This window comes from Microtus pennsylvanicus, chromosome 2 (assembly GCF_037038515.1).
Source record: "Microtus pennsylvanicus isolate mMicPen1 chromosome 2, mMicPen1.hap1, whole genome shotgun sequence".
NCBI classification, from domain to species: domain Eukaryota; kingdom Metazoa; phylum Chordata; class Mammalia; order Rodentia; family Cricetidae; genus Microtus; species Microtus pennsylvanicus.
This window is the reverse complement of record NC_134580.1, coordinates 128,366,738-128,394,028: the sequence shown is the minus strand read 5'-3', so window position 1 is coordinate 128,394,028 and position 27,291 is coordinate 128,366,738. Positions and strand designations below refer to the sequence as shown.

The 27,291-nt window shown below is 50.6% G+C and overlaps 1 protein-coding gene across 5 annotated transcripts in view; it reads right to left on the bottom strand.

Annotated features, from left to right (window-relative positions):
* Ttll9 (tubulin tyrosine ligase like 9) overlaps positions 1 to 27,291 on the bottom strand; it is a 44,039-nt gene that overhangs the window by 5,487 nt on the left and 11,261 nt on the right. For 2 of the 5 annotated variants that reach the window (XM_075963884.1, XM_075963888.1), the window contains exons 3-12: positions 23,160 to 23,252; positions 19,372 to 19,483; positions 18,190 to 18,375; positions 12,784 to 12,852; positions 12,370 to 12,444; positions 9,714 to 9,804; positions 7,812 to 7,852; positions 6,892 to 6,979; positions 2,175 to 2,233; positions 1,376 to 1,572 (exon numbers count right to left, since the gene is read on the bottom strand). In XM_075963884.1, coding sequence (XP_075819999.1) covers positions 1,376 to 1,572; positions 2,175 to 2,233; positions 6,892 to 6,979; positions 7,812 to 7,852; positions 9,714 to 9,804; positions 12,370 to 12,444; positions 12,784 to 12,852; positions 18,190 to 18,375; positions 19,372 to 19,483; positions 23,160 to 23,252 — 1,011 coding nt within the window. Of the gene's footprint in view, positions 1 to 1,375; positions 1,573 to 2,174; positions 2,258 to 6,891; positions 6,980 to 7,811; positions 7,853 to 9,713; positions 9,805 to 12,369; positions 12,445 to 12,783; positions 12,853 to 18,189; positions 18,376 to 19,371; positions 19,484 to 23,159; positions 23,253 to 26,796; positions 27,044 to 27,291 lie in introns of all 5 variants that reach the window. The other 3 variants (XM_075963885.1, XM_075963886.1, XM_075963887.1) reach the window with 3 other exon arrangements.

The window sequence follows — 27,291 nt, the reverse complement described above, 5'->3', positions numbered from 1 at the left end:
ACCCCATGTGGGCAGAAAAGATACTCCTAGAAGCTGTAAGGTCACTGAATACAAATTCTAGTGCTACCGTGGGTTACCTCGCTGAGTGGTTGGCCAGGCGATTACACTGCTATTGTTGGGTGCCAGGACTAGATGGTAAGACCCTATTGCTGACAACAGTGCACTCTTGTTGCAGGACATCGAGATGTCAGGCTGGGACTGGATGCTCCCTCCTTGCTGGCTAGCACTTGTGGGGCTGAAGGCACCGTGCAGGCTGGCAGAGGGGAGTTAACGGTTTTGCTCAGCTGTAAGTACAAACTGCTAGTACCGCTAGCATGCCAGATGTGCCCGCTGGCACAGCAATGGCCCACTTGGGCCACAGCTGTTTTCCAGCTGGATCTAAGGCCTGTTCTGCAGGAAGGAGCTCATGTGTGATACTGCAGTCAAGACAAAACCCTGTAGCGGGGAGGGTATAGACCCTAGTGGGGAAGCTATTGCGGTTGTTCTGCTAAATGGACATTATGCCCATGAAATGCCTTCTAAATCTAGATGCTTCCACAGCCTGATTGTTCCTTCTTCGGCCCTGGCCTGGGAAACCTTTCTTTAGATGGCTGCAGCTACTGCAGAGACTCATGGGTACAAAGAAATAGCAATGATTACCGTGACAATGCAGCCGAGTGCTCAGCCCTACGAGGGAGAACGTGATCAGATCTCTCTTTCACTCCCCCTGAGGCTCAGGTGGAGGAGAAGGCAGAAAGAATGTAAGGCTGAAGCCGTGGGAGGAGTGTGCTGTGACATGCTGGCCCCTGGCAGGGTGCGGCTGCTGCTGTCTCTGAGTCAGAGAGACTGATTTCCTACAGGAGACCCTCACAAGACTGGGCCCACTCACAGTCCTTGTGAAGGGTGACAAGGGCTCCCATGGCCTCCTGAGGTGGGGGCTCTCTCCCTCAGTGGTGTTCCTGTCTGCGAGCTCCTATTCTCTAGAAACTGCTTAGCCTTGCTCCTAAGAGTCAAGTCACCTCACTGGTTTCCCCAGCTAGACTTAGGTAGAATTGTTTTCTCTTTTTCCTGGTTTATCATGGCCTCTCTATCTGTGAATAGAAATGGACTCCTGCTGGAATGTCATGCACCATCAAATCTGCAAATACCTGGTAGAGGTCCCTTTAAAACCAGCACAGATTCGATCTCATTTATCCCTTTAACAGTCCCATATGGACAGATACTCTCATCAGCCCCAATTTACAGACTGGAAAACTGAGGCACAGTAAAAGGAAACATGTCCAAGTTTGCACATCTAAGAAGCAACAGAGCTGGGCTTCAAACCATGGTGTGTGCACTGGGACGTGCAGCCCATCACGGCCGCCCTGGCCTCTGGCTCCCTGGGCCACTCACTTACGGCTTGAGGTCCTGGTCGATGAGGATGTCATAGCCGTACAGCTCGAAGCAGTGCTTGTCGCTGATGATCACCTTCTGCACGCTCTGCAGGCTCCTGATGAAGATGTTGTCCATGTCCCTGAAGAGTCTCTCTACGGCCTCGGGACCGTGTTTGGAGGCTAGGTACTGTCGGAAGCGCTGGATCATCCATTTGCAGCCCTGAGCCCCAGGCAATCGGGGTGGGAGAAGAGCTCATCTGATCATCCCCCCGAATGAGACCCTGTGCAGGGCCCCTGCAGCCTGGCAGGAGGGCTGCATCTGAGCCCCGGGATTGGGGAGTTTGGGTGTGCCCCTCAAGATGGAGTGAAGGCCTACATAGCTAGGAGGATGGGATGTGTCTCTGGCCATCCAGATTATATGATGTGAGATGAACCAGGGGAGGAAAACCTGATTTTATAGTTGTACCTACTTTCAGGTTATCATATGGATTGGTGATAAATAGGTAGATGATAGATAGACAGACAGACAGACAGGGAGATTGATAGGTGATTGATAATCAGAATATCTTCTGTATGATCTACCAATTGATGGGTTGGTTGATCAACAAGAGATACCTAAGATATGAGGATAGGATACATTTTGTTTAGAGGTACATTAGTTTGACATTCAAACATTGAGGTTCATGCTAGATGAACCCATCTCGCAGATGGGAAGGGCAATCCTGCCCTCTCTGATAAACTGTGGCCCGTCTTGGGCTCCATGTCACTCTGCTTGTCCCACCCACTTGGCCCAGAAGGAGGGCAGATGGCTAGCTTCCTCACCTTTTTGGGGTGGTAGTCAGGAGATGTCTTCTGCACAGCGACATTGGTGAGGTGAACATCTGGCAGAGGTTGACGGTCAAGGGCTAGCATGCACAGAGAGGTGGCTATATTCCCTGCTGCCCAGAGACTGCACTGAGACCCTGGACCTGGCTCAGAAGCTAACAAGAAAAGCTTTTTAAAAAAGTGCAGAGTTTATATGCATGGGCTTTGGAGTCAGACTGGCCTGGGTGCAAGTCCTGGGTACATCTCAGGGGGCGTGAATTCTTCAACAATCTGGGTAAACTCTCGGAGCCTGTTCACCAGCTGTGCTGGCTGATTTAATGTCAACTTGACACAAGCTCGATTTATCTGAAAGGAGGGAGCCTCAATGGAGGAAATGCCCCCGTAAGATCCAGTTCTAGGGAATGTTCTTATTAGTGATTGATAGGGAGGACTTAGCCCACGGTCCTAGACTGAGCAAGTCAGTAAGCAGCACCCCTCCATGACTGCTGCATCAGCTCCTGCCTCCAGGTTCCGTCCTGACTTCACTCAGTGAGGGATTACAATGTGGAAGGAAGTATGCCAAATAGGCCCTTTTCTCCTCAGTTTGCTTTTGGTCATGGTGCTTCAGCACAGAAACCTAAGACACCAGCCCGTGGTCTGGGAGCAACACAGCACACGGGCCTCCCAGGGTTGTTTGGGGGATTGGATGAAGAGCCTCTTGTGTGCTTGGCAGAGCTGAGAGGACGACGCTACGATTTCCAACACACAAGGCGACTCCTAACAAGTACAGAAACCACCCCTTTGTAGGGATTCAGAGAAGGGACCCAGTGTTGGGAGGAAGCAGGGTGCTGAGGAACCCTGGCCTGAGAGTCTGCCATGTGTGTTACCACCATCGTCACCTCTAGTATGACCCTGTGATGCACAAAACGCCATCTTGTTTGCCCCTGAACAATCTCTATAGCAAGGGTGACACTTTAGAGGCCCAGAGAAGGACAATGCCCGCCATTCGAAAACCCTTCCTCAGCATTCTTCCCCTAGGACTATGGGGAAAGAAGCTAGGAGGGAGGAAAGGGAAGGGGCAAATGTCATAATTATATTACAAATTATAATTATGTAATATAAAGATTGTAATATAATTATGACATTTCCCCTTCCCTTTCCTCCCTCCACACCCTCCCATAAATAAATCCTAGTGGTGGAGTATATCTTATATGTCTAACAATAAATGTAAATTTTATTATCTCTCTTGGGAATAAAAGTAGAGATGGGATTGTTAACAAATCAATCGCCCACATGGAACTTGTCTCATTCAGACATGTCCTTGTCAGAGCATTCTGACAACTCAGTACTTCAACATGTGATGTGGGATTCCCCTCTGTATGATATGAATATGTTTTTATTACCATTAGTAAAGAAGCTGCTTTGGCCTATGACGGGGCAGAATATAGCTAGGTGGAAAAACTAAACTAAATACAGGGAGAAAGAAGGCGGAGTCAAGCAGACACCTTGTAGCCACCCAGGAAGCAAGATGTGAGGTAACAAACCATAAGCCTCATGGTAAAATTTTAAATAATAAAGATGGGTTAATTTAGAATGTAAGACTCGGTTAATAAGAAGCTGAGCTAACAGGCCAAAGAGTATGTAATAAAAATATTAAAACATATTCACAGCAAACAGAGGGGATTCCCACATCAGACATGATTGGTAGATACTGAACACCATGCAGACCAATTGCAACCCATCCCAGCACCCAGGCTAAGTTGTGCTGTATTTGTTTCTATGTGTGTGTGTGAATTATTGCGTGTATACTATATATTATATATACCAAAATTAAGACTGTCATTTCTTGTTTTGTGATCCAAAAATTATTATTTTAAATGTTTAGGGTTGGAGGGATATCTCCGTCATAAAGAGCTTGCCTCCTAAGCATGATGCCCAGAAGCCATAGGGAAAAAATTCTGGGAATGGCCAGGCACATATGTTTAATCCCAGCACTCAGGAAGCACAGGCAAGTGAATCTCTGTGGTCTACAGGTTGAGTGCTAGGCCAGTCAGAGATACATGGTGAGGCTTTGTCTCAAAAACCAAGCAAGCAAGCAACTCTGGACATGGTAGCATGTGCTTGTACGCCCACCACTGATGGGGAGACAGGATCACTAGAGCCAGCACGCCAGCCCAGCAGATCGTGTGAGCTCCAGGTCCCTAAGAGACCCTGAGAACAGGTGAACTCCAGGTCAGTGGGAGACCCTGAGAATCGGTGAGCTCCAGGTCCCTAAGAGACCCTGAGAACAGGTGAGCTCCAGGTCAGTGGGAGACCCTGAGAATGGGTGAGCTCCAGGTCCCTAAGAGCCCCTGAGAACAGGTGAACTCCAGGTCAGTGGGAGACCCTGAGAATCAGTGAGCTCCAGGTCCCTAAGAGACCCTGAGAATGAGTGAGTTCCAGGCCAGTGAGAGACTCTGAGAATGCGTGAGCTCCAGACTGGTGGGGGGACCCTGAGAATTAATGAACTCCAGGCCAGTGGGAGGCCCTGAAGCTCCTTCATAGTCTTTTTTGAAGTTTTCTGTATATTTTAATTTCAAAATAATTTTGTTTTGTTTTGTTTTGGTTTTGGTTTTGGTGTTTTGAGACAGGATTTCTCTGTAGCTTTGGAGCCTGTCCTGGAACTAGCTCTTGTAGACCAGGCCGGCCTCGAACTCACAAAGATCCACCTGCCTCTGCCCCTGAGTGCCAGCAAGAAGGGTGGAAAGTGCTGTGCTCTCGGGGTGAATATTTAGCAAGTGGAGCCAGGCCCCTGGGAAGGCTCTGCTTCTTCAGTATGTCCTCAGGAGCACAGCGCTTGCACCAGCACTCCTAAGTGGCATTTACTGAAGGGTCACTCAGACAGACAGTGCTCTGTGTGGTTTGCGTGTGTCACTTAATTTTAATAAAAATAAACAGCAATACAAACTAAGTTGATGGCATGCATGTGGCCCAGGCTTGTTGGGATTGTGGGGTAGAATGAACACACTGGAAGTGGATCAGCAAAACAAGGAAAAGAAGTCATAAAGCATGCGTGAGCATGCACAGGAAGGCCCAAGCGATGGGCAGGCCATTCAAATGTATTACTTAAGGCACACACTTAAACTGAAAGCTGAACTCAGGGCAGAGAGAGGAGGCTGGCTCAAAGCCTGGGCTGGCATCCTCCCCTCAGTAGGCTGCCCCGTGTTAGCCCCATTCCCCCCCCCCCCCAGGAGCTCTGGATTGTTCCTCCATTCTCTTTTGAAGCTAGGGCCTAAAAATTCGAAAACAAAATACAACCTGCCCATTTGTTTTGTTATTGATGCTGTAGCCTAGGTTGGCCCCAACTCACTCTATACTTAAGATGACCTTGAACATTTGAGCGTCCTGCTTCAGTGCTGGGATTACAGGCCTGGGTCATCACAGCCTTTACAGCCTGTTTGTTGGCTGTGGGACGGAAGTCAGGGCTTTCTGTATGCTAGAAAAGCACTCCGCTGAGTTACAGTTCAGTCCTGATTGTTTGTTTGTTTTTAAATACAGAGTCTCGCTTTATGACTTAGAGTAATCTCAGACTCAAAATCCTCCTGTCTCAACCTCCCACATACTGAGATTACAGGCATGTGCCGCACGCGTGTGTGTGCACGTGTGCATGTGCGTGTGTGCATGTGTGCAGATAATCTCCTTTCCCCTCATTTTTCCTTGCCAAGGCAGTTTCTATGTCTAGATTTTCTTTCTTCCCTCCATTTCTTTCTTCTTTCTTTTTCTTTTTCCTTTCTTTCTTTCTTTCTTTCTTTCTTTCTTTCTTTCTTTCTTTCTTTCTTTCTTTTTTTTTTTTAATGTCAGTACTGGGATTAAATCTATGGCCTTGCATATAAGGCAAGGGCTCTACCACTGAGCCATACCGCCAGGACTGTTTCCAGTTTCCTGTCTGTCAATCAGAGATGCCTGTGCACAAACCAAGCAAACCACAGACATGGTTCAACCTGAATGGGAGTAAACATTTTGCTGTTCTAGTTTTTTCTTGGAGACTGTTTGCTATTGGTACCTAACGCCGTTCCAGTGTCTTACTTAACAGTTGTGCAGTAGTCCACTGTGTAAGTGTGCCACTGTCTGTCTGGTTGTCTCCTGGGTTTTGCTCTCCATCAAGGCTATGCCGTGCGCAGCCTTTAAGCCCATCCGTTCCCATGTGTGGGTGTATCTGTGGTACACACACCAAAGGGGCTCGCTCGCTCACAGGGTACGTGCATCGGATTTTTGGCAGCCATTTATCAGCTCATTCCTGATGGTTATAGCATTTTACATGCCCACCAGCCACACACACACATCCTCCTTCTGCCCTAGCTTTGCCAGGACAGTGATGTCTACTAATCAGATGGTGAAGAAGGAACTGTATTTAAATGAATGATTGATGTGAGCACTGTGAAGATGCCAGAAGAAGGATGCAGAGGTTCTGCTAAGCTCAATCTGTCCGCTCCTGTGAGTACAGGTAAACCTGAGTGCTGGACACCCTGGAGATCACCATCCAGCAGAGACATTGAGGGGCCCTTCTCTGAGCAGACTGCTCTCCAGAGAGTCTGGGAACCCCAGAGAGAAAGAACCAAGCAGGTCTTGAATAGGGCTTCTCTCGTGCTCAGATCCCAGGGAACCTGGTAAGTATCCTTGGAGTGGAAAAGTTCCCTGGGGCCGGGGCTGGGGACACTGGAGGAGGGGACTGGAAGGGATGTCTCTGGAAGGATACAATGGTCATCGATGCTATTCAGTGTGAAGCGGGTGTTGGAGAATCGGGCAAAGCCATCACGGTACAGCCAAGCCCGCAGAGGGATGTACTGGTGGGGATGAGGGAGAGAGAAAAGGGAAATGATGCTCAGAGTGTTTCCATGCCACTGAGTTTCTCACCTGTCTTCCTTCTACCTAGAAGGCCCTGCCTTCTCTCCATAGCAGCCTTCAATCATTCCCTCTACGCCCACCCTGTGACTCCCCCCTACCTTCCCTGGGGGTGCAAAGGAAGCAAAATGATGGGTCTACCACCATGCATGACACCCCACCAGGACCTCAAGGTCCTGAAGGATAGGCTAAGCATGAGACACTGAATTCTTTTTCCCAGCAGCGTGTACATCATGAAGGTTTAAGCAGGTGCTGAATGGATAAATGAATGAATTATAAATGGGTGAAGGGAATACAGCAGGCTCTGGAGTTCAAGTGTCTGGGTTTGAATCCCAGTTTAGCTGTTTACCTGCTGTGTGACCTTAGGCAAGTCATTCAACCTCTCTGTGTCTGTTTTGGCTTTTACTTTACTGCGATGGGATCCTGCTATACAACTGGCCTGGAACTCACTATGGAGACCAAGCTGACCTTGAACTTGAGATCCTCCTACTTCTGCCTCCCAAGCACTCTTGGTTAACCTTTATGCATCCATTCTCTCTGTAAACTGAGGCTGATAACCAAGGGCCTCACTGAGTTGTTACAGCGGAGTGCTGGGGCCTGGTGCTCAGGTGATGCTCAGCACATGATTGCTATGGTTACCTGCTGAGCTGAGTGAGAGAGGTGGAGACTACAGCTCTAGATACGGACCGTTAGGACGTAACACTAGGGACATCCGCCTCAGGGGCCTCCCTCCATGTCCCTGGGCTCACAGGAGGCCCAGCCTGGGTGACTCACCGACATCACCAGAACATAGACTCGCAGGTCGAACTTGCGGCCTGTGGGAAGAACTGGTTTGTGTAGCAGATACTGACCGGCTGTCAGGCTGGGCTAGGCTGCAGATCATATCAGGGGATGGACAGACAGATGGGGATCTACCTGTTTGAGGCCCTAAGCACAGCTACACAGGGCACAGGGCGAGGTTGGGTAGGACAGTGTTGGAGCAAGGCTGGAGGCTTAGGGGCCCAGGAAGCCCCTATGAGAGGTAGAGACTCACTGACAGACACCCAGACAGGTGTTGGCCCAACCCAGGCTGGGGAGGACCTAGATACAGATGGGCAAAGGCCCATGGGAGAGGACAGAAAGTGAGGCAGGTGGCAGAGGAGACAGGTGGCAGGGGCCAGGCCGTGTGCAGATGAGGACAGTGATGCGGACAGGGCCACATCGCCATGCAGTCTGTAGGGTTTGTTCTATAAAACACAGGGAGCCGCTGGCTAGAGTGTTTCCTGCCACCGAGTTTCTCATCCGTCTTTCTTCTATCCAAAGACCCTGCCTCTCCATGGCAGCCGTCAATCATTCCCCTCCAGTCCCACCTGTGCCTCCACCCTCTCCTTCCCTACGGGTGCAAAAAAAAAAAAAAGGAAGTGTCTACCACCATATGTGACACTCCAGCAGGACCTCAAAGTCCTGAGGGATGGCTACTGTGCTGGCATGGAGTCTAAGGGACCAGGGCAGGGGAGCACCATGAGGCCAGTTCAGCCACCCAGGAGGAGACAAGCAGCTAGGACTGGGACCGCAGTGAGAGGGGTGGCCAGATGGCAGCTTTAGAACTGCGGGACTTGATGAAGAACAGCAGAAAGGGGGCTGGAGAGATGGCTCCGGGGCTAAGAGTGTGGACCTGAGTTCAGCACTCGGCACACACACCTCCTTTATCTCCAGCTTCAAGAGATCAGATACCCCTTGCCTCTGCAGGCACCTGTACTGCCTACACCTGCACATACCCCCACACAGACACAAGCACCTATACATTGCTAAAATAGTAAATACAAGTTAAAAACAAAGAATAAAACAGTAGCAAGAAAGGACCAGACTCTGGCTTAGCAACAGGGGGAGGAGAAGCCGTGGCCCAGGTGGAGAAACTGCAGAGTGAGCCAGATTGGGGAGCAGTTCTGAACCTGAGGCACATTGATACGGAGTTGCTGGGAGAGTCCCAAGTGATTTGGGGTTCAAGGGCAAGGGCTTGGCTGGGGACAGAGAGCTGGAGTCGCTGGGGGAGGAAAAAAGAGGAGAGACCCGGAGGCTGCCCTCCACCAGGGGTCATTACCAGGGGACAGGGAAGAGATTGGGGGGTGCCAAGTGGCATTAGTGTGGCTACAGTGAAACCCCTTAGGTAATTCATATGGGAAAAGCCCAGGGCAGCTGTCTGGGCTTTAGGAAGGGTTTCCCATCAGCCTCTGTGCTAGGAATGGCCTCCCAGCAGCATTCTTCCTCCACGCCTGCTCATAGGCCATCCCTGAGGTGACCTGGTTTCCTGATTCCCTGTCACACACACTCTGTCCCCTTGCCCTGTTCTCCATAGCCCTGTGTGGCTGACCTTCAGGCTTGCTGCTGCCTACTCACAGAGAGCAAGCTCTCAGAGCACAGCCCAGGACAGTGGCTGGCAGCAAGGAGGCTCCTGGTAGGTGTTTCATTGAGTGAAAGCAGGAGTGAGTGAGCTGGCTTTCCACGGAGAATTTCTCTGACCCCCGTGGGAGTGGGAAAAGCATGCCAGGCTGGGGGAACTGCACAGGCCATAGGAGTGTACAGACAGGTCTCTGTCTCTGTCCCCTTCCAGGCCTGGTGACAGGCCAGGTCTTTGCTGACTTAGGTGTTGACTGGATGCTCAGAGGGCAGGGGACAGACATAACCCACCCACCTTACCTCCTATCAGGTAGGGGTTTTCCACATAACGCTGAGCCACATAGTTCTCCACTGGTATCTCCTCTTTCTGGTCATCAGAACTCTTCGTGTCCTGGTTGTGACAGTGCTAATCAGTACCACACACTGAGAGTGCCCTGTGCACTGGGTGCCATGCTGGCACTACCTGGGGGATCTGGTTGGGTCCTCACGTCAATCCTCTCTGGTAAGAACTAATGTAATTCCCGTTCTACAGATGCACACCAGAAGCACAGAGAGGTGAGGTGACATGTCTGGAGTCACACAACTGGCCAGAGGGCAGCAAGGATGTGGAGCCACATGCAGTCTGTGCACAGAGCCTGAGTTCCTCTTTAGACCTGGGCTGCCCACATATGGGTACTGACATTTACATTCATAGTGATAAAAAGCAAATCAAACTGCATGCTGTGACATGGGCAAAACCTGAAGCCAGTGTCTGTGTGAAATAAGGCAGCAACAAAGGATCCACTTCTCTGAGTCACCAGAATAGCCAATGCCTCAGAAAGCCGGGGGCGGGGGGGGGAGGTCAGCATAGAAGGGGCGTGGTGGTATTTTGTTTGTGCTTTAACAAATAAAGCGGTGGCGCACGCCTTTAATCCCAGCACTTGGGAGGCAGAGGCAGGCGGATCTCTGTGAGTTCGAGACCAGCCTGGTCTACAAGAGCTAGTTCCAGGACAGGCTCCAAAACCACAGAGAAACCCTGTCTCGAAAAACCAAAAAAAAAAAAACAAAAACAAAAACAAAACAAAACAAAAACAAATAAAGCTTGTCTGAAGATCAGAGCAGCAGAGCAGCAGCCACTGGTTCTTACCTCTACAAAATCCTCAGACTGAGTAGGGCATCCTACTCTACAACTCCTCGGACTGAACCCTGGACTCCTGTCTCCTCTCACCTTATATTCCTCTCTCCTCCCAGTCATATCCCTTTCTGTTGCTGGATTGAAGGTGTGAGCTACCACTGCTTGGCTCTGTTTCTCTTACAGACTGATTCAATCTCGTGTAGCCCAGAGGAGCCTTGAACTCACAGAGATCCATCTGCCTCTGTCTCCCGAGTGCTGGGATTAAAGGTGTGCACCACTGCCTGGCTTCTATGACTGACAAGTGGCTCGTCCCACACTCTGATCTTGTTAAAGCACAAACAAAATATCACCACAAATGGGTAGAGTTTTGACTTGGGTTGGTGCAAATGCTCTGGCCATGGGGTTTCATGACAAGTGCACAAGATGATTGCTTCCACTACTCCAGAAATGAACACCAAAAAATGGTCAAGGGGGGCTCAGTCGGTAAACCGCTGGGCACACAAGCATGGTAACCTGAGCTCAGATTCCCAACACCCTCTTAAAAGCAGGCATGTAAGCACTGGGGAGGCAGAGACAAGGGGCTCCCTAGGGCTCACTGGCCACCCAGTCTAGCTCAGTAGGTGAGCTTCGGATTCAGTGAGAAGCCCTATCTCTGAGGTAAGGGAAATCATTGAGGAAGACTCTTAACCTCTGCCCCTCCCCCGACACGCATGCTAACGGGCAGAATGTTATTATATAGAACACACGGTGTGTTCTATACAGTTTAATCCATCAAGGGAGGGGTACTGCTGGGGACAAAGGGGGTAATGTGCCTGATAAGCAGCTACCATGCCCTCTCGCTCCTTCAATTCTTGGAGGAAACGAAATTTCAAAACTTTAGCTCTTTGTTGAGTTTAGTGAGGATCATTTGCCTAGTGCATAAAGGGCTCTGGGTTCTGTCAGAGAGAGGGGTGGAGGGAAAAAGGGAGGGAGAGAAGGGGGAGGGAGGGAGAGAGAGAGAGAGAGAGAGAGAGAGAGAGAGAGAGAGAGGAATGGAAGGAGGGAGGGATGGAAAGAGAGAGGGAGGGAGGGAGGGAGGGAAGGAGGGAGGGAGGGAGGGACAGAGAGAGAGGGAGGGACGGGGGGTGAAGGGAAGAAGGAAGGGAGAGAAGGGGGAGGGATACAGAGAGAGACAGAGACAGAGACAGAGAGAGAGAGAGAGAGAGAGAGGAATGGAAGGAGGGAGGGATGGAAAGAGAGGGAGGGAGAGAGAGAGAGAGAGGAATGGAAGGAGGGAGGGAAGGAGGGAGGGATGGAAGGAGAGAGGGAGGGAGGGAGGGACAGAGAGAGAGAGAGAGAGAAAGGAATGGAAGGAGGGAGGGAGGGATGGAAGGAGAGAGGGAAGGAGGGACAGAGAGAGAGGGCAGGAGGGATGGAGGGAGAGAGGGAAGGAGGGACAGAGAGAGAGGGCAGGAGGGATGGAGGGAGAGAGGGAGAGTCAGTCCCCCTTTGGGAGCCCAGTGCTTACCCTGGGAGGAGAAATCACCCTGCCATGGCTGTAGAAGTTCCAGCACAGTGCTGCCTAGAGGCCACCAGAGCAAGCCTGGCCCTTTCTCTTCTTTCCCACCAGCTCAGGGGACAGCAACACTCACAGGTACAACTCTCCCTATCTCAGTGACCTCTTGAAGACCCAAGACCAAACCCCAGAATCACACACTCTCTGGGCTCACAGGCCTCCCACTGGTAAGCTGGACTAGGGTCTCCTGGCTATCAGGACATTGCCCCTTCCTGCCCAGCCATGACACCCACCTGGGCAGCCAGGGCTCTCCTTCCCAGCCCCCGCCCCTCACCACTTCTACTCACATGACTGCCTGAGGGGTTCACGTTGGCACGGTTAGGCTGCGCCTCCACAATGGTGAGCTTCTTCCCCACAGTGCCCTGACAGGTGTACGGGATACAATGGAGTGTATGGAATGAGAAAGGCATTGATTAAACGTGTGCAGACTCTGGGAGCTGAGCCCTCCTGCTGCCCACCCCCAGCACCGCTGTCACCCCCAGGGTTCAAGAGACCCTGGTCGCATTTTTAAGAGCACAGCTAACTGGGATCCTTCTCATCAGCCCATTGGGTCCTCAGCAGGCCTTAGAAAGGGTAGGGAGAGGTCAGGATTTGAACCCAGAGCTGAGTCTCTTGTGAGCAACCTTGGCAGGCAACCCAGTGAGTTCTGGGGGAAGGAAGGAGGGCGAGGCTTGGAAGAAGAAGAAGGGGGCGGGGCTTACCTTCCTCCAGTCCATGATGTCCTTCAGTCTCCGGAAGAGAAAGATGCCCTTCCCCTGAGACCGGGCGACCTGATGGGGGGTGGGGAGTGGAGAAAGACAGAGTTCAGTCAGGGTCCCTCCCTCACCCCGATTCCCAGAGCCTTCCCCAGCTCATCTCTGGGTCCATCTTCCCGTGGGTGCCTGTCTCTGCCCAGAGGAATGGCCATTCAATCCCCATGGGCTGAAGGAAGAAAGTCAGCTGGGCTTTGCTACAAAGACACACATTTGCATGAATAATGCAGAAGGACAGACAATTAAAAAACCATCTCGGCCAGTCCTGGAACATATCATCCAATGCTTTTTTTGGAAATCAATTTGCCTTCCTAATTAGGTTTTGCTTCGGCTAATACTGGAATCATTCTGTCTTTACTGTATCCTGCCATAGGTAATTCATGGCCCCCCAGAGGCAAGGGGGCAGGGGGAGTCAATAGCTTGTCGTGTTCCTGCCTTCCGAAATGTTCACCTCCCTGGTCTTGCACAGGAACGTCGCCAGCATGCTCACTACCCTTTCCACACCCCACAGCTCATTGCTACTGCAGGACAGTTTTGTTAAGCAATCATTAAAAGGTATGTTGGCAAGTATGTAGGTGCGTGCATGCATACATGTGGTGTGTGTGTTTTGCAAAACCTGCCACACAATGACAGATCTAAATGACTTTCTGGAACCTTGATGAACGCTCCCGTGGCTCATTCTCAAGTCTTGGACTTTCATGGCTGCAAACCAGAACCATGTGGGTGCCGCTGCTGAATTCTGCTGCCAGCTTGAGGTATAGTCTGGCGCCGGAATTGAACCCAGGGCCTTGTACATGCTAGGCATGCACTCTACCAGCAAAGCCACATGGCCAGACCTTCTAACTTTGACTTTATACCAGTGTGGCCACTCTCAGTCCTTATTCCCTAATCAGTCCTGCCCTGCCCCCAGAGACCAACCACATCATTATATACCATTCACTGGTACCATTGTAAAGCATCGTAGTTAGTAGGTGATCTTCCACAAAGGTTCTCCCACTTCATCCCACCCGACAGACTGCACTTGATCAACTCTTCCTAGGGCCTCTGCCCTTGGCTGAGGTCTGAGTCCTCCTGATGGTTCCAGGTTAATGCCATGTGATTGGCGTGGGCATCGGCCTTCAGGATGCCGGGGAGTCTGCTGCAGGGACTTGTGAGCAAGGACCAGGACCTTCATCTGGTGGCAGCTGGAGGTGTGATGAGGCCAAGGCAGGGCTGCAGGAACCGTGTTGAGGTGCAGAGGAGCAGTTTGCCTGAATTAATGGTACTGTTGAGCTAGCCAATAAGCCATCCTTAGCTTAACTGTTCTCGTTAAATAAGACCATACAGGGTTTAGGAACTTCAATGAGAACATTTTTTTCTCATCTCTAGTTTTATTAAAACTAAAATCAAGCAGCTTTTTGCATTTCTTTCTGTGATGCTGGCGACACATTCTGGGCATATTGGTCACACCTGTGGCTTTACCGTCAGAAGAAATCAGTCTCTTTATATCATGTAACAGCTGTTTCCTAGATGGCAAAGGCATATCTGTGTGTCTTACAACAGTAGGGATGGGACCTGCTGTTAGGCCCTTTAATATGCAATGAGGAGGAGAGAAGATGCTAAACAGTGTATGGGCTGCACCATACACTGGTGCAACAGCTCTCTCTCACCATCCCAGTTGCAGTAGGAACTTCTCTCTCACCCCTTCCCCCTCCCTCTTTCTCTCCTTCCCTCCAGGTCTTTCTGCTCCACCTGCTTGGCCCTGCTCATTTTCTCCAAGAGGCACAACTCTGGTGTGTTGAGTCTTTGCCGACATCTGTTTCCTGGAGGGCCCAGACGAATGTGGTTTCCATAACCGTTTTTCAGCATAGCTGCTTTCTTTTGGAGTTTTCAAACTTTGTGCTTTGAAAACCCCCCATTCTTGATTGTGTTTTGTTTGGGGTTTGTGAGACAGTCTTGCTACATAGCCCTGGCTGACCTGGAATTCCCTGATAGACCAGGCTGGCTCCAACACACAATTCTCCTGCCTCAGCCTCTTGAGTGCTGGGATTACAGACATGTGCCATCACCCCTGGCTGAAAAGCACTGTGCTGTCATGGGTATGCGCTCCTCTCCAGCTTCATGACATTGGTCAGATTTCATAAGTCAATTGTGCCTCAAATTAAAAGTGGCTTTAAATAAAGCACTATTCTGTGACTTGTTGGCGCATGTCCCCACATACGCATGGATAGAAAGTTCAGGAGCCCCACACTCTTGCTCAAGCCCCTGGGAGATGCCTTAGCGTGGGGAACAGCTCGAGATGTCCAAGATATCACATCCTGGGGCTTACAGTGACTTTACGGACACACAGACTGATGGACAGGCACAGTCCTGACCCCCACACTTGCTGGCTTGCACCCTGAGAGTGGCTAGAAGAGCCACAGTTGTCATGGGGTCCGTGCCCTGCCCAGGCCCTCCATCCCAGCCACAGTGGCCCTGGGGTCCGTGCCCTGCCCAGGCCCTCCATCCCAGCCACAGTGGCCCTGGGGTCCGTGCCCTGCCCAGGCCCTCCATCCCAGCCACAGTGGCCCTGGGGTCCGTGCCCTGCCCAGGCCCTCCATCCCAGCCACAGTGGCCCTGGGGTCCGTGCCCTGCCCAGGCCCTCCATCCCAGCCACAGTGGCCCTGGGGTCCGTGCCCTGCCCAGGCCCTCCATCCCAGCCACAGTGGCCCTGGGGTCCGTGCCCTGCCCAGGCCCTCCATCCCAGCCACAGTGGCCCTGGGGTCCGTGCCCTGCCCAGGCCCTCCATCCCAGCACAGGAGCTGGGATGCAAGGGCAGGTGGAGAAAAGTTGGATGTGTGTGGTTTCTTTTATACTATACTAAATTTTGTTTGTTTTTGTTTCCCTTGTTTCGGGGCTGAGGGTTGAACCTAGGGCCTCAGGCAGTCTGGGCAAGCACTTCACCACTGAGCTGTGTCCTCAGCCCTTAGACTGGACTTTCCATGGCCAAACCCAAAGACCTATTTATTTGTTTGCTTGATCTTTTTAATTTTTTTTCATTTGTATGTGTACATTTATGTGTTGGAGCACACACAGCTGTGTGGTCTGGGTACCAGTTATGTGCATGTGTGTAGAACCAGAGGTCAGCCTCAGATGTCACTCCACAGAAGCTGCTCACCTTAGTTCTTCATTTTGAGACAGGGTCTCTCTGTGGAGCTCAGCTGTCCTAGAACTATGTAGACCATGCTAGCTTCAGAGTCACAGCGATCCCTTGTCTCTGCCCCCCGAGTTTAATGGCCATTAAACGCCCATTAAATGCCATTACTCCCAGTTTATCCAACTGTCCCTGCCTCCTGAGTGCTGGGATTAAAGGCACAGGCCATTATGCCCAGTTTATCCGCTTTACTTTTGAGGCAGGAGTTTTCACTGGGATCTGGGGCTCAGTGCTTCAGCCAGGCTGACTGGCCGGTGAGCCCCAGGGATCCTCCGTCTCTAACTCCTCAGTGTTGGTGGCACAACCACCATATCTGGGGTTCACATGAGTGCCAAGGCTAAAACTCTGTAGCCAAATCAACTTGGAATTCCTGATTCCCCTGCCTCTACCTCCCAAGGGCTGGGATTGCAAGCCTGCACTACCATGCCCCAGTCTAAAGGCCTGTTTTAATTATGCCTAAGAGAGTAAAGCTGGGAGTGGATGGCCCCAGAGCCCCAAGAGTCTACAGAGCAGTGTTGTGGTGGGGGTGGGGCATTGCCAAAGCCCCCTTCTATTTTCTGTGCCTAAGAGGATGGCTAAGAAGAGGGTGAGGGGAGAGTGGCAGGAAGAAGTAGCCCTTTAGCCCAGGTGCCTGGAGGGGGTGGGCTTGGGCAAGGTAGTACAGAGGAAAACTAATCCACAATGTCCCCCAGGAAGGTGGCCCCTGAACGGGCTGGTGAGGCCCTGTGGTGGCAGCAGGATGAAGAGGATGAGCAGAACCAGACAGGCAGCCCAGCTGCGTCGGGCGGGACCTTCTGCTAATTGGGAACCAGCAACTGCATATTAAGTCGCTTCCTCTCCCAGCCCACTGTCTTTGTTAGCGGCAATACCGTGACAGCTGTGGGTAGGGCTGTGCGTGCGTCCCCGTGGCAGAGGCGAGGCGTGCTGGCTGGGGACTGAGAACAGGTGCTGCTACTCAGCTGGGCCTGGGGCTCATTTCCTTTCTCTTTTTGGAGATACGGTCTCACTGTATGGCCAAGCTGTCCTGGAGCTCACTGTGCAGCTTAGGTGGGCCTTCAACTTGTTAACACTCCTCCTGCCTTGCCTCATTAGAGCCTGGATTTTTAATTCTGTATCTGCCATCTGAGAGCTGTGTGAGCGGAGCTAAGGCCCACTGGGTTACCTAGTGCTTCGTCTGTACGCTGGGGCAGTGCTGACCTAGGACTGTCACAGGACTCAGTTTCCCTGAAGCTGTGCATGTTGGACACAAAGCACACGTTAGACGAAAGGCTTGGAGTTAGATGTACAACAGTGGCCATTTCTCCTAGCGTTTCCAAGACAGGAAACGGACCCAGGAAGCTCGGGTCACTGTCACAAACCTGTGTGGCTGAGAGTCGGGCTACACACCTTTAATCCCAGTACTCAGGAGTCAGAAGCAGGGGCATCTCTGTGAGTCTGAGGCCAGCCTGGTCTACATAACGAGTTCCAGGATAGTCAGGACAAAATAAGCGAACTTGAGTATGCACACGTCTTACCCAGGAGCGGGTTTGAAGGCAGAAACACTGGGCAGATGGGTGAGCCTAAGCGCTGGTCTGATTCACATAGAGGGACTTGCTCTTGCTGCTGGTCTTAGGTGACACTGAGTGGCAAAATTAGAAGGCAGGGCCTGGAGAGATGGCTCAACAGTTAAGAGCACTTGCTGCTCTTACAGAGGACCCAGGTTCAATTCCCAGCACTCACATGGCAGCTCACAACTGTCTGTAACTCCAGTTCCAAAGGTTCCAATGTCTTCAGACCTCTGTGGGCATTGCATACAAGTGGTGCAGGCACAACATGCATACACATGAAATAAAAGTAAATCTAAAACATTTCCTTAAAAATAAGAGTAAAAGGCAGTGGTTCCCAAACATACTGCAGCAGAACCAGGTACAGGACTCCCCAAGTGTCTGGTCCAGGAGGCCTGAGAGGCCGGAAAGGGTGCTCTCCTGCCATGTCCCAGGGTTTTCAACTGGAACAGAAGCCACGGGGTGTGGGTGTGGAGGGAATGCCCCACACCAGGCTCCCCAGTCTGGGAGCTTAGACAGGATACCCTCGATGGAATAGTTCCAGGACAGAGTAGGTTCTTTTTCATGGAACCTCAAAGAGACAGGAGGACCCCCAGACCCCGCCCCACCCACCTCCATTCTCCCTGCAGAGGCACTCACAGGCTTCATGATCCAGGTGATTCCAGGGTTCTTGCGGAACTCCTCCACAAACAGATGGTACTCGCAGGGCATCTCAAAGGTTTTGGGGAAGAAGTCGCACTTGGCTGCCTCCACCTTTCCCGCCTCGCGCTCCAGCTGCTTCCGGAAGCGCTTGAGGTTCTTCACCATGTAGTTCTTCCTGGTAAGCTGAGCAGCAGGGGACAGGGCAGATGTGAGCCTCCTGCTCCCTGCCTTGCCCACGTCTTTTTAGAAACAATATTTCGTTACCTTTATTTATGGGGGGCAGCTAAAACGAGAGAAAGAGGACATGATGACCCCTTTCTGAGCTTTTCCCTCAGCAGTCAGTTTCCGTTTCCCCAGAAACAGGACATTTTCCTTCACCGGCAGTAAGTTACTTCCCGCCATGTACCAGAGTGAAAAGAGTGTTGGGGATCACTCTGACCCCAGCCAGCTAACAATTGCTTCTCTAACCATGCATCAAGACAAGGTCCCTATTAATGGTTGCTTCCCTACTTGTGCATCAGGGCTGGGGTTTCTGTTACAACCACTTCTGTGTTTATGGACAGAAACAACGACCCAAACCCTACAACAGAAGGGACACACAGACACCTTAAGATCAATAGAAGGACTGACATAGTGGCCCACACCTTTAGTCTCAGAGGCAGATGAATCTCTGTGAGTTCGAGACCAGCCAGGTCTACATAGCGAGTGCCAGGACAGCTGGGGCTACATAGAGAAATCCTGTCTCAAAAACAAACAAACAAAAGATCAATAGAAGAGTAGGGAGAGTTACCAAGATGTGGGTACCTGAACCCTAGAAAAAAAACCCAGGCTCCCTTAGAGTTGATACCCAGCTCAGGGCCCCTCTCTGTCTAGAGAGCTCTGACATTTGTCAATAAGCTTCACTTTTGTTTTGAGCCCTTTTCCAGTATAGTGATCATTTAACTGATAGAACCCACCAGTATCAGAGGTCAGAGAGCAACCTCTGGGAGTCAGTCACTGAATTCGGGTCCTCAGGCTTGGCCACAAAAGGCTTTATCTCCTGTATCCTGCCCATCTCTCAATCCCAGCCTCCACTCTCAGCCCCTCAGAGTAGCAGCGACAATCAAAGGACCCCAACAGACAGACAGCCTGCTGGTCTAGCACCGTTCTCACGTCTCAGGCCTGGAAACTGAGGCTTACCTCATAGTGGTTCCGGAAGTGGCTGATCCGCACGTGCTCATCCATGTAGGTGTGGTCAAAGTTCTCACGCAGCCAGCTGACGTCACACCAGAAGAAATCCCACTCACCTTCGCTGCAGTGCGAAGACACAGGTCAGGCCTGGGGTCTCACAGCACATGAGTGGGTGGAGGGGGGAGTGCTGGCCACAGGGACTGGCTTTCCTGAGGCACCAGCAGACGAAGCCACCCTGTGCCCAGAGTGCCTTATATAACTTCTCAATAGACTGGTCACACCTGCTCCATACCAACCATTTCCAAAGATGCAGGGACACCCTGCACCCCAAAGGTCCATCCTTCGGGCACTCACTGCTGCCTCTTCAGGCTGCATTACAGGGTGGTAGAAGAATCATCCACCCTCTCTGCCCCTGCCCTTACTTTGGATGTTGATTGTCCCCAAAGGCTGGAGAGTTAAAAAGCCTGTGGCAATAATGGGAGGTGGAGGAGTCCTTTAGGGACAGGTCCAGAAGAAGGATATTAGTTTACTGAGGAACATGCTCCTGACTAGCTCTTGACTTCTGGCTTCAGGCTTTGCTTCCTGGCTACCATGAATTCCCACCATGCTGTTCTGCCTTGCTATAGGCCTAAGAGGAAAGGTCCAACTGATTGGTCATGGGCCAAGACCTCCAGAAACAAATAAACCTTTTTTTAGAGGGGGTGTCTCTCTATGTAGAGATGACTGGCTTTGAACTCACGAAGATCCTCTTGCTCCCACCTCCCTAGTGCTGGGATTAAAGGTGTGCACCACTACTCGTATCATCCCTTCCCATTCTGGCATAATTTCCAGTTAAGGTAACTGTCTTGAAGATATTTTGGAAACTATAGAAACCTAACTAAATGCCCTCCAGCCCTGCTTTTTTTTTCCCTATTAAAGCCAAGTAGGCCGAGTTTTGAAAACTACCTTGAGCGAAACAAAGCAGTGAGGAGGTGGCTACCTAGAGTGAGGAGCAGAGCCAGTCCTGACCTTGACCAAGTCAGGAAGAGCGCCCTGGTCTATTGCATTCCCAAAGGCCTGCACTGTCTCTTTCATCCCAGCGCCTACAGGCTACAAGGGCAGGGAGAAGCCATAAGAGCCTTCTTTGGCAGATGGCACAATGAGTTCTCAATGTGTGAGCAAAAATGACCACAGCTGACTGCTGACACACAGTGAACTTGACATGGGTGTTTCCGGGATGACGTCCCAGCATCACAAGGACAAACCACTCTGGTGTGGCTACGGTGAACCCTGACCTGCATGTAGGAGCTGCCAGCCAAATGTGCGAGTAGCTGAGTGCTGAGGTTTCTGTAGAACAAGGGGAACAGTGGCCGACAAGTTCCGTTGGGTGTGTCACAGTTTCCAGCAGCTAAGGAGATTGCTTCTTAATTCCTCTCAGCTGTGGGATGGGCACCTCTCCTGGATCCCAATCCTGCATAGGAACTCAGCCTTCAGGAGCGCAGGGGTAGGGGTGGAAGTCTTCTGTCTCTTGTAGGGGACACTGTGTGGGAATGTCTCTGAGGGCCCCAAATTTCCAACAAGCTCCAAATGACTTTTTAAAGGTTTAATAGCCACGTTCTTGTTCTTAATTGAATGTTAAGTAAGAAAATAACACATACTGAGGCAAGCTGGTAATCACTGTCACCCGATGCAAAAGGCTGGCGCAACTCTAGGGAAAGCCCAAAGAAGTCACGTGGGCTCGGATACGGCTAGCCTGGGGCTGAGGTGGCACTGTCAGGAGCTACCCACCTCCACCGGGTCAGGGAAGCACACAGGGAGGGCCAGCAGGATGGAGGAAGTAACGGGGAGGCAGGAGGATTAGGAGTTCAAGGCCATCCTCAGCTACTTAGTGAGGCTCAGGACGGCCTGGGCTACAAGGAAAAACAAGAGGGGGTGGAATTGGTTTTTGTTGTTTTTGTTTTGAGACAGAGTCTCACTGTGTAGACCAGGCTGGCCTTGAACTCACAGAGCCTAGCTGACATTTTTTTCCCTTAAGGTTTATTTTCGGATAGGTGAAATTACCTTCCAATAAAAAGGGGAGAGATAAGGAAGGGGCTAGCAAATAGGTAACCAGTAGATCTTTCAAAGTAGACTGTCACTCTCATGGTTGCTTGAGGTCTGAGAAGGCTCTGGAAAGTTTGTTCTAGAGCTGTCTCTTGGGGTTGTGTTCACTAGAAAATAGCAGTGGGCTTCAGAAACACGAGGGTATGAATGAGCAAAGTGGCCAGCACCTCATCACTCCCAGCATCCTCCGGGGTCTGTGTGAATGAAGCATCGTCCATTTGCTCACCTGTGTGTGTGGAGACTGTCTTTTGGGTGCCAGGGAGAGGCAGTGGTGGGCAGGTAGGGAGGGACATTGACAAAGCACCTGGCCAGATGTTGCCAGCACCCCAGTAAGCTTGATCAGCAACAGTCAAGATAGAAATCACTGCACAGTGAGGAACTGTGGACTCTGTTTCGGGAGAAGCAGTCATGAGGTGGGGCAGCTGAAGGACCCTTTGAAAGTGACACTTCAGCTAAGATCTAAAGCATAAAGAAGGCAGTGGCTGTAGCTGAACGGAGCCTGGGGCAGGAAAAGGCATGTTCAAGGATGTGAAGTGAAGCCCCAGTGGAAGCAAAATTGTCAGAGCTGAATTCGAAGAGCTGGCCAAGACCCAAGAGAGCAAAGGCTTGAAGAGCAGTGTGGACCTGAATTCATCCCGGACGGAGACTGCAAGTTCCTTCGTGTGCATTCCTTCTTCATGCTCGCGCACTGGGCTGCTCTTCAATTGTGGAGGAAGATATTAAATGGCCAGCGAAGGTCAGGGATCCTTCTAGCTTCCCATTCTTTTATCCTTCATTCTGGCTCCCAGAGTGGCTGTTGCCATTTCTGGTTTCACGTCCTCTTCCTCAGCAGGAAGCGAAGGAAGGGACATGACTGGACATATCTGCTCTAAATCTGAACAGACAGGCTGATTCTGACAGAGACCTAATTTTGTTTGTAACTCCGCAAGGACTTGGGTTCACAGAAGATGAAGAGATTCAGAGGCCCTGGCCTGTGGGCTCTTCCTGACTGTGCAGCTCCTGAAGCAGCCAGTCTAGGGTCAGCCGTTGAGGGTGACTCCCACAGTGTTAGCTTCAGATCTCCGGCCACCTGACCAGAGAAGAGGCTGGGAGAGAGAGGGAGGGACCCAAGGATATACAGAAAATGGGGACAGTGCCCTTTTCTCTGAACCACCTTCCAGCCCCTTTACTCCCCTCCAGCTTGTCCCCTAACTCCCTGGCTCATCCTACAATACCACAGTGCCCCTGGTTCCACGGAAGGAAAGGCCATTCTGTCCCCAGGATGAGTATGGGATGGTCAAGGCACACTCAGGGCAGCTGGTGTAGGAGCCAGCCATGATAAGCTAACTATAAACAGACCACCCAAAGGAAGTGCTTTACTTCCAACCATTATCACCTGCCAAGAGTAGGACTCAGCGTGAGTCTCAGTAATTTACTCTGAAGCAATACCTGATTGCAAAAAGAACCACAAACTGAAATTACCCGAGCACCACTCAGAAACAGACCATCCAAAAGAAATGCCTAACGTTCCAACCATTATAGATAGGATCACCTGCCAGCACACTCGCCAGAACACCCCTAGACAAATGTCAGCCAATCAGGGGTCTTGAACCTCAGAAACCCCTCACTCCCACATTTACTACTACCAAGGAGCTACTGAGAGGAAGACAAAAGGAACCCAGGGCCTGAGAGACCAGGGAAGATAGGCTGAGTGGAGGGAAGAGAGGACATCTTACTCTTTCACTTCTACCCAGCCGGGCCTGTGGCGCAGAACGTCCATGAGAGTGTTCATGAGTGTGGTCTTGAAGCGGATTAACGTTCTTGGCTCTCTGCAACAAAGACAGCAAAAAACATGCTCAGGGCTGTGACTTTCCAAGGATTGGGACAAAAGGGAGGGAAAAAAGCCATGTTCTACCTGCAGCTGCCACAACCAGATTCTTACCAGAGCCTGTGCTGCAGCTCAGACTCAGCACCACAGCCTGTCAACACTCAGACGAGCCAAACTGAACTCTGAGCATCTCTGAGCTTTGAAAAACAGGAAGCTACGCATATGGTGCCAGCCTGTAATCCAAGAGGTTGAGGCTGAGAATTCAAGGCCATCTCGATTTCAGTGCAAACCTATAATCCAAGAGGCTAAGGCCAAGAGTTTAAAGCCACCTCGATTTCAGTGCAAACCTGTATTCAGGAGGCCTAGTCTACAAGAGCTAGTTCCGGGACGGGCACCAAAGCTACAGAGAAACCCTGTCTCAAAAAACCAAAATAATAATAATAATAATAATATAATAAAAAATAAATAAAAATAAAATGATAAAACAAAAACCAAACATTTTTCAAGTCCCTACTATGTGCTAGGCAAGGTATGGCTGCCTCGCAAGTGCTGTGACTTGATGGAGGAAGGTCATTGGTTAAATAAAAAGAAACTGCTTGGTCCTCATTGGTTAGAAGATAGGTGGGAGGAGTAAACAGAACAGAACGCTGGGAGGAAGAGGAAGTGAGCTCAGACTCCACAGCTCTCCTCTCCGGAGCAGACGCCTCAGAGAGACGCCATGCCCCAGCTCCGACCCAGGATGGACTTAGGCTAGAATCTTCCTGGTAAGACCAGTGCTCACAGATTATTAGAGATGGGTTGATCGGGATATCAGAATTAGCCAGTAAGGGCTAGAGCTAAAGGGCCAAGCAGTGTTTAAATGAATACAGTTTGTGTGTTGTTATTTCGGAGCATAAGCTAGCCATGTGAGCAGCCGAGATGCTGGGGACGCAGCCCCGCTGCCGCTCCATATTACTACAAATGGCGCCCAACGTGGCCAATGACCTTCCTCCATCAGTGACTAATTCTTAAATCACATGGTAAGTGTTTGCAGATCCCTTTCCCAGGCTTTCAGCTGGGGAGATGGAGCAGATGTACTTTTCCCTATTCCTTTTACTAATGCAACTAAAAACCCAAAATATGTATAAAACAAATGTAAGAAGACGAATGGTACACCAGGAGGCCAGTTAGGGACCTCGGAGCAAAGGGATGGCGCTAGGGACTTCCCCAGCTTCCTTTATGCCTCTCTGTGCTCCAGATGTGGTGATGGAAAAGCCAGCCAATAGGCATTCAGAAATGCTAATGACCATCGACCCTAAACGACCTTTAAAAGGAGCCTGCTCTCTCCAGCTTAGGGAAGCCCCCAACCGGACAGCCTTCCACAGCAGAACGCCTAATGACAGCTCCAGTCTAGTGAAAGACCAAGAGGACACCTGTTGTCTACCTCCTCGGGGCGGCAGAGGTCAAGTGGGGCGTCCTCCCTTCTCAAGAGGCTGCGTACTTGGACTCCAACACTGGCTCTGTCACTGGATGGTGCAGAGGAGGAGGAATACAAGGCTGAGGCATTCATCTGCTCAGGCAGTGAAGAGTCCCCATTGTCCCCTATCAAAGGAGGCCAAGGGTTGGGGGAGCCTGAGCTTCAACCCCATGCAGGTGTGAGATTGCCCCTCCAACTCTGGGCTGATGTTAAAGGGCACAATTACCAATCAATACCACTGAAAACAGTGTACTGAGTCAATAAAGCGAAAGTTCTTGAAAGAGCAATAAAGTTGACCGATCTATCAGCAAGGCTGATCAAGAGCAGATACTACTGGTGGGATGAAATGGAGGTGGGGCTACCTCCGACCCTGCAGAGGCCAAGCCCACAGTGAGAGTGTGCTAGTCCTCTGCACAGCGACACATGGCAGCTGAGATGACATAGTCCTTGAAAATTCCAGATCACCACAGCTCTCCCAGTGTGGCACACATATCAGTAGCTGTATCCTAGAGAAATTGAATCCACTGTGTGAAAACACCCCCAAAAGATGTCCCTGGGCCCAGGGGGTTTCCCTGGAGAACAGATTCCCTGAGACATCAAAGCAGCCTCTGTTCTGCGCTGTCTTCCAGAAGGAAGAGGGGAGAGGGCCTCCAGACCATTCAGTGTAACCTGAGAGTGAAATTAGACACAGACAGTTAACAAACAAAGCTACAAGCAAGGGGCTGGGGAGCTAGCCACAGAGCGCTTGCTTAGAATGTGGAGACCCCAGGTTACATTTCCATCACCACACAAATAGGCATACATATGTATATTCATAAACACACACAGGCAAAGGAAATTCAGCAATACAAAAACAAAAAACAAAAAAAAAGAATTATACCCCGTAACCAAGTGGAGCATTTCCAGCAGGCAAAGCTGGCTCAGTGTTAGAAAATCTGATATAATTTATCACAATAACAGACTCAAGAAGCAAAACCACATGATCATATCAATTAAAGCAGAAAAAGCATTCCCGTTATTCGACCTTTAAATAAACAAATTAATATCATCAATTCTAGACTGTTTTGGAGTACAGGAAGCAGATGGACAGACAGACAAACCATAACTGATATATTTTGATCCCCTAGGATCACAAGTCATGAGTGTCCCTGGGAGTTTCCTTCCAGCTCTGTTTCAGGGGACTTGATCTTCCCCTTTCCAGCTACTCATCTTTATGGAGAGATTTTTCTCCTAATCCTCTAACAGAACAACAGATTGAATGAACATAGTTTTAGATATGCATGGTGGTGCATGCCTTTGATCCCAGCACTTGGCAGGCAGAGGCAGGGGAATCTCTGTAATTATGAGGGCAGCCTGGTCTACACAATGAGTACCAGGACAGCCAGGGCTGCTTAGCTCCTGTCTCAAAAAAAAAAATTTTTTTTTTCCTTGAAGCAGGATCTCAAGCAGGTGAGGTTGGCCTTGAAAACAATTGTTTTCGGGTCTCTGTGACTTGAAGGCTAGAGCTGCAGCAGGTACTCCGTACTCAACACAACCCTAAAGCTCTGGCATCAAACCTCTGCAGCTACACTCTGGACACTTCATCCTATGAGGGAAAGAAATGCAGTTGGCTGTTGTGTTTCTTGTAGGCAAACAAGACACGTTTCTAATTGACAGGTGCCCCGGTACGAACAGCTGGATGGGTCCTGTTGACTGAAGTGCTCATGGCTTTGTCAGGGTAGGGTAGGGATGCCAAGTCCAGGGTCAAGACCTGGAATAGGATTAAGAAGCTCTGCATGTGGGCTCAGCGGTTAAGAGCACTGACTGCTCTGCTCCTCCAGAGGTCCTGAGTTCAATTCCCAGCAACCACAAGCACCCTTAATGAACTGGTGCTCTCTTCTGGCCTGTATACAGGTAGAACACTGTATAAATAATAAATAAGTATTGAAAAAAAGTAAAGAAAAATAAGAAGCTCTGGATGTAAGAGAGAGACTTGACTTGGATGAGATAGTACCAACCATATGGAGAGAGAGCCCCCAGAGAGCTGCCTGAAGTCACCACACCAACCATAGGAACCTCAGTGAACAGTAAGCACCAAACCCCTCCGTACCCCAAAAATCTCTGGTAAAGGGTATTGCTCTCCTGCTTGGTCCAGGCGGGTTGGTTTTAAGACAGACTAGTAGGTGCTGATCTCTGAGCCCAGGCTGTCATGGATGCTGAGTGCCAGAGGGGAGGGATCAGTGTACACTGCAAACATCGGGTATACAGGACTGGTTCCCAAGTCCAACCAGCCCTGCCCCACGCGTGCAGGATTCCCAGCAGGGCACTTGGCTCTTCAGAGTGTCCGGTTTCTCCATCTGCACAGCGAACACATTGGCAGGATCTGCACCGAGGGTGGTGGTGAGAATTTGATGACATAGCACAGGGAGTGGTGGGGTGGCCCAGGGCCTGACTTCCAACAGCTGTTCAACAACTGTTTACTATGGTCACTAGGGCTACAATCATAATCATTAAACTAAATAATGGCGAGACGGCCAGGTGTCACGGAGCTCACCTGTGATCCCATTGTGAGTTCAAGGTCAGCTGGACCACAATGGAAGAGCTC